Source organism: Coffea arabica, chromosome 1c, assembly GCF_036785885.1.
Source record: "Coffea arabica cultivar ET-39 chromosome 1c, Coffea Arabica ET-39 HiFi, whole genome shotgun sequence".
Lineage (NCBI taxonomy): Eukaryota > Viridiplantae > Streptophyta > Magnoliopsida > Gentianales > Rubiaceae > Coffea > Coffea arabica.
Window position 1 is genome coordinate 56,377,635 of NC_092310.1, and position 13,287 is coordinate 56,390,921.

Consider the following 13,287-nt stretch of genomic DNA (forward strand, 5'->3'; position numbering starts at 1 on the left):
ATGGTAAAAAAGGAGGAAGCAATCAGTGGAACATAAGTATCAAACGTTTGATTCATACGATATGCCTCTGCAAAATGTCCTATTCTCGCCATCTTGTGCTTGGAACCAGCCACGGATTTAAGGGGGGGCTGGTGGGGGCTTAAGCCCCCCCCCCCCCACGAATTTTTTTTTTTAATCCTACAGGTTACTTTATATTGAAAGAGATAGTCAGAACATGGAGTTTTTACATCAATGATGTTGTGTTCTGGGTCATTTCAATCACATGCTTATTACTGGCAACCAGAAGTTGAGGTGGAACATGGAGTTTTTAACACCTATGCTATGCCACTACTTGAAATTTCTCACTGATTAAGGTAATTGTACTCCTTAAATTTTTTTTTCAAATAAAAGTTAAAATTTATTAAGTCACTTGAAAATAAGTATAAGATGGAGCAGAACATAAATGTTACCTCCCGATTCTAATGAAGTTCAAAATTTTTTATTTATTTATCTTCAATTCAAATGTTTTGGTTAAATACCATTTATATGCATTACAAGCATGAGTTGGTTTGTTTATGTGATAATCAATCTATAAAGGGCAAATTCCACTTTACCCCCCTGTGGTTTAGCGTTTTTTCACATAACCCCTCTATGGTTTCAAAAGCTATACATAACCCCCTTATGGTTTGGATTAAAGTGTCAAAGTAACGAAAATAGTCACTCGTAACGGCGTCATCTAAAATGTCAAAAATACCCTTATGTAAGGCTGAAATTTATGTATTAACCAAGGGGGGTTATGTGTATATTTTGAAAATCATAAGGGGGTTATATGGTAAAGTATTAAACCATAAGGGGGTTATATGGTAAAATATAAAAATCATAGGGGGTTAATGTGTCATGTATTTATAAGGGTAATTTCGACATTTTTAGAAGTTCCGTTACGAGGGACTATTTCCGTTACTTTGACACTTTAATCCAAACCATGAGGGGGTTATGTATAGCTTTTGAAACCATAGGGGGGTTATGTAAAAAGAGGGTAAACCACAGGGAGGTAAAATATAATTTACCCATCTATAAATCACCATCGCACTGTGGTTGATTTTTTTAGATAAATTTTCTAAATCATTTAGGCTGAATAATTGTTTAGGCCTCTATTGCCGAACAAGTTATTCTTTGCCAAAGTTGATCCACCACAGGTATTAAGACAAGCAAAGAATATAATGTGGGGTACTCACTGATGGCGCCACCACCAAAGTTGAAAAGGCTCAATGCTCAACAATATCAGAATCTGAATTACAAAATAATTAGAAGCCTAATAGCTTTTTCTATTGAGAAACAAATTATGTTCTAGCTAAGAAGCAAAATCCAACAGAGTTAGTGCGGGTGCGTTAAGACCAAATCAACTACCAATACTTCAAGTGTTAATCAATAACAAATTTTTGGGTATGTATAATTATATGTTTTTATTATTTTTATAATTATTGATTCTAAATTTTACTTATTAAATATATTTATTTCGTCACAAAAAAAAATTTTTAATACACTTCAGCCCCCCCAAAAATAAATTTCTGGCTCCGTCCCTGCTTGGAACGAATAGTCAAAATTACCAATTTAAAGACATTATTAACATTGGAACGAATATTTGATCTAACACTGTGAAGCAGCTGGAAATTATATGATGAGTTCACGAAAGTTTTCAGTTTAATTACTTTGGTAGAAAGAAAGAAAGAAAGAAAATTTGACTCCAACCAAAAAGAGGAAAATGCTTGCACTCTGATGGAGTATTAGTTTTAAAGAACTCAAAACCTATAAACACAACTAGGCTAGAAGGCGAAAAAAAAAAAAGGAAAATAAAAAATCTTACATTAACAACTGAAGATTGCAATTAGTTTCAACATTTCAATTTACCGTAAACCTAGAATAATAATAATATTAACCAATTCCTCATCTCGCAAACCAATTCTATTTCGTCTGGTTTCTGTTGGTGTACTAAGTGAAGTAAGTAAGTGGAAGTGACAACCCATTGAACTTTTCTACTGCGCTCCACTTTCCCACACCCACAAGTTTACCACTCCGAAACCAATATTCCTATTTGAATCTTGCTGTCCACGATACCACAAAACTTACTACTAAACCAAAACAGTCTGCATCAGCTTCTCCATATTAGAATTTGCATTCTTATTATTGCAATCACATATTGACACATCTTTATTCTTCTCTAAACTACTACTCCCTCCGTCCCACTTTGATATTCTTTTTGTACACAGTTTAAAAAAAAGTAGTTAATTTTGTTGGAACAATCAATTTAGGCAGCTATTTTTCTAAAATACCCTCACATTAATTAGAGTATAACTTTTATGGGAACTTGAATTGATGGTAAAAAAAAAAAAAAGAAAAAACTCTCATTAAATGGGGTAGGTTTATAGTAACAACAACTTACATTGAATAAGGGTATTTTAGAAAAATTAAAATACAACTACATTCTTCAATTGGAAAGTGGACTGCAATTTGGGACGGACGAAAAAGGAAAACAAGACTATCAAAGTGGGACGGAGGGAGTATCAATCAATTCATGCTTTCCGTAAACTCAGATAACGAATATTAGTTTTTCACAATTTGTGTTATTAATTGCATGGTTTCAGGAAACTTATTTTGATATGGTAAAATTGTTGCATGCCCTGTCTTGAATCTTGTAGTCCCGTAGAGTAGTTGCCTTTTGCCGAACTCAACATTTTTGCAACCAGATCGAGTACAAATATATTATTGTACGCGAACGGAGCATAGCCCTTTTTTCCTTTTCTTGATAATTTTTTTTTTAACATAGGATAATATGTAATTAGAGATACATTAAACATTTAACCATTCACATGAGTCCACAGCTAAGTGTGCCACTTGGTCAATCTCGACATGCCACAGTAAGTTGCTGTGTCACGGATAGTCACAATCACAATCCGCATTCACACAAGGGAAGAAAACCAGGTTTTGTGGGACCATTTCAATGAGCCGTGATTTCTGTTCTTGCGTTTACCAAAACATAAGGTTTAGAGTTACTATTTATTTCTAATTTCTTAGGAGAGTAAAAGCAAAAAGTGGGTTTGGTACAAAATTATTATTATTATTTTTTTTTTGTTGTAGAATTCTGGCTTAATCATATATATATATATATATATATATATATTTCAGCCAGCGTCAGTTTTAAGTATGACGAAGCTAGATGCCAAAGCATGTGTATTTATTTCAGTAGGCTAAAATCTTGACTTTATTTGAAACCCAAGTATACCACTCACGACGATTGCATTGGATACCGTCACAAATTTCACTATTAGCTGTACCTTTGGTAAAATTTGATTTTGTACGTGCCAGGCAACAGATGAACGGTCCAATTTCGAATTTTGTCTAAAGGAACTGAACTAGTCGGGGTGCCATGGACCAGGGCTGAACCCCAACTGTTGAACCGCGGAGGAATGTTATTGGGCCTGACTTGCGTTTGTGTTTCCCTTCTGGTGGTCGGTGGTAAATATATAGGGCAACAACTTTTGTGAACCAATTTCCAAATTCAGCCACAAGGGAGGTACGTCGACGTGGTGGCAGTCCATGTCTATGCGGTCCAATAGTGGAGCAGCTGATGAACGAACACCAAAACCGTGAGAAGTAATCAGTAAGTGTCTTCACGTCAGGCCTTGAAGGATGTGGGAAGAGTTGCCGACTGAGATGGACTGTCTACCTCAGGCCCGACATTAATTAAGAGAGGAAAATTCAGATCACAAAGATCGAAGGGACAAAGAGTTTGCACACCCGTATCCACAGATGATAAAGCATTAGTCCGTAATTATGATAGAAATAAAAATTATTTAGACGTTCACATTCAAATATCGCTGTCCTGTCGATGTAATAATTGTATTGATGAGTGTACAAAACGATCTGAAAAGAGCGTGCCTGTACTACATTATGCCCTATGTAAGGCGAAAAAAAATGCTCATCCCCTTGGCCGATCAGGCAGGGAGATCAACACAAGGCAATGAAAGCGAGAAGGCAAAAATAATGCCGCTGGGACCAAAAAATTACTTTTTTTTTTCGATAACAATAATAATTGTATAATTTATTTTATCCTAATCTATCAAAGAGGGGAGCCTAAGAAGACGTGTGTTTTATGAGCTCTAGTAGGCATGCAGACCCGATTAAACCAAAAGGATGCTATAACACCATTCTTAAATTTTTTTTTGCTGCATTCGATGTTTGAACCCTCACCCCTGAGCTTGGCTCGGTGCTCCAAAAAATCACTTCATTTTATAAATTATTGGTGGCGACTCTTTTTGTTATATTATATAGTTTAGAAAATGTTAAGAAACGTAAAATAATCTTATTAATGGACGCTGAATCTACAATACAGTTTCAAGGAAAGCAAAGAACAACAAAGAAAAAAATTGCCATCAGATGCCCAAAACTTGACAGCCAAAATGAGTACACGCTGTCGAATTCTCAGCTCGACAATAGAACCAGGCTCATTTTAATGTTCTCAAAGGTAAGTGCTGTATACATCTTAGACCGCCAAGACTATACAACCAAAACAATGATGAAACAGGTAAAAATTTGGCAAAATACAAAAACAATCATCTTAAGCATTCATTTTGAAGACCCAGGTGTGACACAGGAGCAGAGAATGAAGACAACGCTATTCTTAACACCAATCAACCATCCCAATTCCTTTGCTCCATATTCCTCGTGCAATATCATCCATTTACAGCAACAATGTTATAGTTGACTTCACCGCACAAGCAAACTCCATATTCTACAACCACCTCGTTTCACAATTGACACCTCAGAAACCCAACGAAAAATAGCACAACGGTGCTGATCTCATCAGTGTCTTGCCCAAAATCATTTATCTTCTACAAAATATGCTGCTTTTAAAGAGTTCGATCTCACAGATAAAGAATGATCAAGCATTTAAAAGAGCTCCTCCGAATTGAATTTGTTCCAGGCTTCCTATATTGGACACAGAGAACAGTAAGAAAGATAATAGTAGTTTTGAGCAAGCAGTAAAATATCTTTTCACCATGTGCAGAGACATTTACATGCTGTATCTTATCTCTCAGTCACCTAAAGCTAAAAAAAAAAATACTTTTACATTATAAATGCATACATAGTGAATGCAAAAGTGCAAATTCTACCAACACCAAAATTTATCAATTTATCATATGTACTCTACAATTAATTGTATTCAACTCCCTAAACTGTTTTCTAGTCATTTGACCGTTCATATTCTTGCACACGAGTTTCAAGATGCACGATAATATTGTAAAACGCGTATTCGTAGTATTTTAAAACACACACACAATCATAGTGATTTTAAAATTCTCCTGACAATATCTAGAAAAAGACTTTGACAGTCAGATTGTGACAACAAAGTGCAATTTCTGTTATAGCAAGAAAAAATCAGTCAATCCATGAATAGCACCAGTACCTTAAGTAGATCAAAGACCTTCTCAGCAATGTACTTCTGTTGAAGAGTTGCACCTTTCTGTTGCACCTTGTCAGGATGTATGCATAAAGTTGCTTTTCTATATACTTTTTTGACATTTGGACCAGTAATCAGATCAGTCAAAGAAACAGGTTGCCAACCACATTCAGGCCAAAGCACCTAAACAAACAACAAATAGGAACTAGTTGGCACCTCTCATTGTAAGGAAGAAAAGAAAACCATTAAGTGCCTTTCTCAAACACCAATAATAATGTCAAAACTTGAGAACATATCCATGCATACGCATAAATGCACAGGTCTAATAAATCACTTTATCATGGATACAACAATCTTCTCTGATAAATGGAGTTCAGAATTTCTCCAGAAAATATATTTCGACTTGGTAAACATCAGATTTTAGGGTTTGAGTAGGAATAAGGATGGGAATCTTGTACTAATGTGCACACTATCTTTCTCCGATGGATGGATTTCAGAATTTCTACAGAAATATTTCGACTTAGTGAACATCAGATTTTAGGGTTTGAGTAGCTGTAAGCATGGGAATCTGGTAGTGAAGTGGAAACCGTCGCCAACAATATCAATATTTAGACTGACAAGCACAACAATTTTCTGAGATTAAATTTACACCAGGACGCTTGACATGGCTCATTTATTTTGGCTCATATCCAAAAGGAACTGAAGCAAAGGGCTTTTCTAGTGTTTCAAATCTTTCTTCAAGAGAACTAAGCATCAAACTCTTGCTTAGACCAATGATACGTTTTTCCATCAAGAAAAAAGAAAACTTGAAAAGAACAACATAGAAAGTACATGTTGGAAAAGGGATATTCAAGTAATAATTTGTCCGCCAATGAGGCATTAGTCCAGTGGCTGAAGTTGAGGCCCAAGGTAGAGGTCCTGGGTTAAAATCCCCTTGCCCCCTCCCCGCTTCTTAAGTCCCACCCCTCCCCTGCTGGAAATTTTTTTTAAAAAAAAAAGCAATAATTTGTCCATATATACGGTATTTATGGATATTTAAGTGATAATATGTCCATATATACACTATCCATGGGTAAAACCTCAGCCAAACGCAAAGCTGTTAAAGAGCATTAACTCTATTTGCCTCTAAAAGAAGGATAAATAACTTTGTCACTTGTATCTAGACACTAAAATATACGTAGCTTGTAACTAAGTTGGACATTGACTCAATGCCATGTTGTGTGAGTGGTTAACAGTTAATAGTTTTTTCTATGTGTAAGATATACGACCCACTTTTGAAAGCATTAAACAAGCAACAGAAAAGGAAAATAAATGCCTACAAGCAAAATGGGGAAACAATTAATTTTCCCACCAATAAGAGAATATTTTTGGATTAAAAATAATAATTTAATAAAACACAAATAAAGATAGATTTGATCAAAGGAGAAAAAGGAACAAAAACGTTGCCAGTCTTACAAAGATAGAAGCACTCATATACGTACATGCCATGAGGAAGCATCTGAATAAAATAGCACAAGTATAAACATACATATTGCAAGGTAGACAGGAGTGCACGCAGATTTCCTTCTTTCCCTGCAGCCCAACGTTTGATTTCAATATCTAATGTTTCAGCTATCCTCTGCAACAAATGAAAAAGAAAAATTAGAAAGGCTACATTGAAATTGATCAAAAAGATGAAACTCATGTAGATTCAAGACAATTACTATGAAAGCAATGCCAAAAGGCAGATAAGAAAAGGTAAGTCATAATTGGTAGAGTTTAGCTACCAGCAATAGGTGATGCATCTGATAGCATTTTCAAATGAAAACTCACTCAAAGGAGGAAGGTCAACTTTCTATATTAACTTGATCTTGCAGATGTATCAAAAACAAGAAAATTACAGGAAACAATACTTAATGTTACTTTGTGCAACTTATTCCCTAACCACACCACCACCTAAAAACAATGTTAAAGGAACCAAATGGACTTGATAGAAAGTATTCAATGCCTAAATTCATGTATCATAACAATGAATACATTATGGCCTATGAATAGCAATTCCATGTTGCCAAAAATTTCAATGAGAAGAGGACCCAAACTTCCTGAATCATAAACGAACAAGTAACCTATGCTAAATGAACAAATAAAGAAAACGCTAGAAAAATGCAGAATGAGAATTCTTCAAATGTCAACAAGCAAAGAGTTTTACTTCCAACCAACGAATATAGGCATAGCTATATGAGATCCAAGCATGCCCTAATATTCTTATACTCACATATCTTTCTTCCTGTTCCTTCAGAGCTTGAATGTCGCGCTGATTCTTTTCTGCTAGTGCTTTAGCCTGAGCAGAGAAATCAAGTATCAGTTTCAAGCCTCAATACAAAAGCCACACCAGCCATTTGCAGGAGGAGCCCAAAAAGAAAATATTAAAGGACCAAAAAGAAAAAACTACCAAAATCAATCAAAATTACTGATTAATAACCCAGTAATTAATAACCCTCAGAGATCAAGAAGAATAAAAGCACCATCCACTAGGGACAGGCACCCAGGGAAATGGGGAAAAGAAGGAAAAAAGATCTACAGAATTATGCAACATCCAGGTTAACAACTCTCGTGTGAAAAGTAAGTTCATCCTGAGAACAGAAGACATACTGCACGCTCTTTAGTCCGTTGGTGGCGCTCCATTCTAGCTCTTCTTCTTTCTTCAGTTTCTCCTTCAACCTCCTGAAATTCTCCAGATGATGGAGCTGCTTTCAAAGGAATATTGTTCAGAAAAATCCAAAATAGTGAGAAAATCTAATCTAAAGCTGCTACAAGGCCAAATGCAACAAAAAGTACCTGCAAAAATCGAAGATAAATCATCAACGATGTTGGTTGTTGAAGATGCTTTCCTCATGTTGGACGAGGTTCCACCAAATGAAGTTGGTTTTGGCCCTTGAGGTCCACCAGTACTTTGGAAATTTGTATCGAACATTGTTTCCTGGGAAGAATGAAAGGGAAAAGAAAATGAGATGATCACTAAATCTTTTAAAAAGCAGAAGACTATTGCAAGCTCATATGCTCGTATAGCTTTTCATACTCACAGAAGAATTGGCCCTTGGTCTTGGTGCACTGCTGGGTCGAGAATTCATGCTAAAAAATGATTCAAAATCATTATCATTCCTCTGCTGATTCGCCCGTGCAGCAGCAGCCGCCTTTTCTCTAGCTTCTGCTGCTGCTCTCTCCCGAGCCTCTGCAGCAGCCCTTTCAACAGCAGCTCGCTCAGCTCGACGCCGTGCTTCTGCAGCAGCCTTTTCAGACGCAGCTCTATCTCGTGCTTCTCTCTCCCTAGTTTCTGCATTTGCCCTTTCCCTGGCTTCGGCAGCAGCTTTCTCTGCTCTTTCCCTAGCTTCTGCTCCTGCCCTTTCACGGGCTTCATTTTGGGCTCTCTGAACTGCTGCCCTCTCGGCCCGTTCTCGAGCTTCTCCTTGTGCTTTTTCAACAGCAGCCCGTTCTGCTTTTAAGCGAGCTTCAGCAGCTGCTCTCTCACGAGCTTCCCTAGTTGCCCTTTCCACAGCATGTCTAGCTCTCTCCCTTTCAATCTCCCTTGCTCTCTCTCTTTCAATCTCCCTTGCTCTCTCCCTTTCTCTCTCAAGTCTCCTCTGTTCTTTCTCCTCCTCTTCCCTATGTAGCCGCTCTTTTTCCAACCTCTCTTGATTTTCCCTGTAGTCTCTCTCCTGCACATCTTGCATGTCATGCACATTTTCTCGATTTCTAGCCACTTTTGCATATTCTCTCTCGCGTACTTCCTTGGCATGCCTGAATTTAGCCTCTGCCCTATCCATAGCCTCCTTCATGGCAGCTGCTGATGCAGCAGCTACTGAGCTTGCATTCATTTCTTCTTCCAAATGGACATTAGATTCATCAACACTGTTTTGAGTTCTGCCCGTGGCAAAATCCTCAAGTTCGTCTATTTGAGAAGCATAATTGCCCTTCCCTGCAGTCCAAGCTGCATTAGGACTTTGAGAGAAGGAACTGTAGCTTGGTGGTGAAGCAAAGTCATCACTCTTCTTCTTTGTATTTGAAGAAAAGAATCCTGTTTCTGCTTTTGAAGTTCGCCTTGGTATAGGAGGTGGAGGTCGCGAAGGAGGAGGAGCATTTGTGGGTGGAGTGAAAAGAGGAATCTCGAACACAGTTAACCAAATATCATCAAGTGTTTGGCCATGTTCTTGTGATCTCGGAGACGCATCTGCCGGGGAATTTATCTCGTTAACATTAGAACTGACACGTGGAGGTGAAGAAGCATTTTGATGATAAGATTTCTGCAAATTCTCTGAAACATTTGGAACGTCAAAAGGTGGGGGTTCCTGAAAACTGTCATCAGATGCATTCCTCTTTGAGTGGCTTTCAGATTGTCTAACAGAAGATCTCGCATGATCCTGACCTGCAGGTGTTTGAGTATCACTCGCACTTGATCCTGACATCAAAGGACTCCTGTCCTTCCCTCTGCTACCCTTCTCTGGAGAAAATGGAGTTGAAGATTTGCCAAAACCATTCAAGGGATCTAGATCATCAAATACCCCACCAGCTTTGGAGCTTCCAGATTTACCAAGCCTGCCAATCTCTTCCAGTGGATCAACAAAAACACCTGCAGATGAAGACACAGGCGGTGAAGTTGAATCTAAAACTACAAAAGGATCATCCATTGTGTTCGGAGTTGATTGACTGAAGCTGCTCGTGGATTTTCGGCCTTGATTTGACTCTGAAACTGGCCTGAAGAGAAATCAACACAGGAAAGGGAAGGAAGGTTGAGCTGATTAGAGGTAATAGTGGTACAGCAACAAATATAAACTAACTTCCAGAAAAATTCCCGAAAAATTGAAACGAAACAACTGAAGAAATTAGTATCGGATGTGCGAAATGCTGCAAGATAATTTTTTCTATCAAAATTCCAAGAATTTCTGGTTACTAAATTTTGTTGGCGTGACCGGAATGCAATCACTATTCCCAATATCAAATAGAAGCGGATGCAAAGCTATCCAGTAGAATCTTTTCCTCCACAAGTGACAGAAGGATTCATAATCAGATAGTCTTGCATAAACATCATTGTGGATGTTTGAGGTTTGCAATCATAATAAAACATAAAAAAGACCGAAGATGTGCTTCTACCGTCACAATTCAGATTCTTCTAACAAATAAGAAAACTACGTGGAATAGACAACAGGTATTGACAACAGGTATTCTTGAAATTTTGAACAGCAACAACCTATTTCCATATTTTCTTCAGATGCTGACAACAAGGATTCTTGAAATTTTGAACATTAACAACCTTGGCCCCTAGTACAGAACATCCCAAACAACGCCATAATTACTTGTACTCTTATTTCGCTGGACCAAGTAAATGACTCTTTTCAGGCAGAAATGAATTATTACTTATACCACAAAATCTTTCCTAAACAGTTGAGTTTTTCCAGATTAAAATATTTGATAAAGAATAAATCAAAAGGAGGGGGGGGGGGGGGGAGGAGGGGGAGAGAGAGAGAGAATGGGAGCAATCAAGGGCCAAACAAGATGCATATGCCTTGTAAATGCTAATTTCATTTTAGCATGCTACAGAGTCATGACGCAGTCTACAAACACAAATGCTGCTTCATTGTAAATGTTCTTTATATTATCCCAAAATGTAACTGGAAAAGCTCTAGAAGTTCAAAGTGCAACTATCATCCTCTAATAGACTTAAAAACAAGGCTTAAATCAACATTCACAAAGACCAACTACAGCCTAACACAGAATACGAAGTCCAAGGCTACACAAGTTTTATCAAACGAAATTTGCCATACATGAGCTGAATAATGCTACATCCCTATGCTGAAATAACAACTGGTTCACCAATTCTATCAGACACTATGCAATTCAAGCTTCAGATTCAATTCCAAACCAAACACTGGGAATTCAATTAACTTTACATTGACAAGCTTATATATAAGGCGTTCAAGTACCTGTTACTATTAGCAGGAGTGCCACCGGCAAGACCGCCAAATAAATCATCAAAACCTCTCGAACTGGAGCTCCTACTACTACTACTCTTGACCTCTGGCTTTCGTTCATTCATCGTTATATTCCCCAATAAATCATCAAACCCTGCTGAACTCGAGCTCTTGTTGTTATTCCTCTCATTCCTCCCCAATTTCCCGAGCAGATCATCAAACTGATCATTCCGATTATTACTAGAATTATTACTCTGACTCCTCCTAGGAGGCGACGCCATGGATGCAAACACATCGTCATCAAACTTCCCCGCAGACGACTCAGATTTGCTTTTCATCCCCGGCAATCCGTCAAATATATCCTCGTCGTACACGGGCTTATCATAAACTGGAGCCGAGGAAGTCTTGGGATGGTTATTACTGTTACTGTTAGCGGGCGCAGAGGAGGAGGATTTGAAAATGGAGTCGTAATCGAAATCATTCCCCGGCGAGGAGGACTTGTTGTTATTACTATATCTTGGAGGTCCGCCGAAGACGTCATTGAACAAGAAGCCATCGCGATTACTACCATGATCGTCGTAAAAGGCGGCAGAGGAGGAAGATCGAGCGGAGGAGGAGCGGCGATCTCCACCTTCGGATCTCATAGGGTTGGATTTGCCTTGGGGTCTGAAGCCGAAGTCGCGTGCGAGCACATCTAAGTCGTCCATTTCGAGGAAAGCAGCTCCGGTGAGTCTTGCGGGCGGATCTGCAGGGAACTGGAACTACCCGTCCCACTAAGAGCAATAAGTGGGGGTGTCGGACGGATCTGAAAATTTAACGGAATCGGAGGGGCAAAATGGTCTTACTATTTTCAGCCGGTGAGATGATTAGAAAAGAATGATAGAAAAAAAAAGAAAAAAGAAAAAAAGAAATGAATCGAGGCAATCAGGCCTATTTAATTCTACAAAGATATATCTTCTACCTTTGTACACAGATTTATTATAGATGAGTTATCATTTTATTACAGCAGAAACAGAGGGAGGAGAATGAGAAGACAAATTTTGAACAGGGGGTGGCTTTTGGTATCCTGTTGTCTTGTGTTTTTTCCTTGTCCTTTCCAATATGCTTTGCTTGCTTTCCCACTTGTTAAATTTTGGTGGTGGTGGCAGTGGCTTAGTCGGGGACTATTCGGGGGGTGCTGCGGTGCGGTGCTTTGCTTTTTTCCCCTTCTTGGCTCGGCGTCGTCCCCTCTCTAATTTTGCATCTGTTTTTATTTTCGGTTCTCCGTCTACAATTGTATAGATTTATTCGTTTATTTTCGAGTGATTAGATGGAAATGACCATTTCCTCAATTTGCACTAATTTTGGGCAAAAGTGACAATTGCCTTGGTATTTTTGTTAATTTGGGTTTTGTTCCCCACGAGTTTGGCTATCTTGCTACATATTATATATATATATATAACCCACGAGTTTGGCTATCCATATTATATATATATATATATATATTAGGGAAAATTACATAAACCTCCCTTAAGGTTTCTGACATTAGCACTCACCTCCCTTGTATTTTGAAAAATAGCACTTACCACTCTTGAACTTAAGGTTTGTTTGCAGATTCAGTCCATACCAAAAAAGTTATCATTAAATTTTTTTTTTAAGGAGTAAGATGAGAAATTTGTACCAGATTTGCCCTTCATACTGCTTGCCAAGTAGTATTAATAAAGAAATGATAAAATATGAAAAGTTATTAAGAATTAGGAAAATTCAACAGGTGTAAATGCAATTGAATGAACTTTACCAACAATACATGAAAGAATGGCAGTTACTAATGGTTAGTTAAATGACTAGATATCCAGGTTCTTGCAGCAAAGTTTATAAAGAATCTATATCACTTTTTAAATTTTCTATTAGTAATGTGAATAGCTA

General features: G+C 37.8%; 1 protein-coding gene across 2 annotated transcripts; it reads right to left on the bottom strand.

Moving 5' to 3' along the window:
• Positions 1–4,414: 4,414 nt before the first annotated feature.
• Positions 4,415–12,699, bottom strand: LOC113732239 (auxilin-related protein 2). 2 transcript variants are annotated; one of them, XM_027257924.2, is made up of 9 exons: positions 12,344–12,483; positions 11,395–12,187; positions 8,500–10,168; positions 8,255–8,396; positions 8,069–8,163; positions 7,692–7,757; positions 6,966–7,055; positions 5,444–5,620; positions 4,415–4,965 (listed from the first exon to the last, which is right to left on the bottom strand). In XM_027257924.2, the coding sequence occupies exons 2-9, from the start codon at positions 12,087–12,089 to the stop codon at positions 4,927–4,929; spliced, it is 2,973 nt and encodes a 990-aa protein (XP_027113725.1). In that variant the 5' UTR covers positions 12,090–12,187; positions 12,344–12,483; the 3' UTR covers positions 4,415–4,926. The 2 variants fall into 2 exon arrangements, with proteins under 2 accessions (XP_027113725.1, XP_027113719.1); XM_027257918.2 differs by having other exon boundaries at positions 11,395–12,699.
• Between the last annotated feature and the right edge of the window lie 588 nt (positions 12,700–13,287).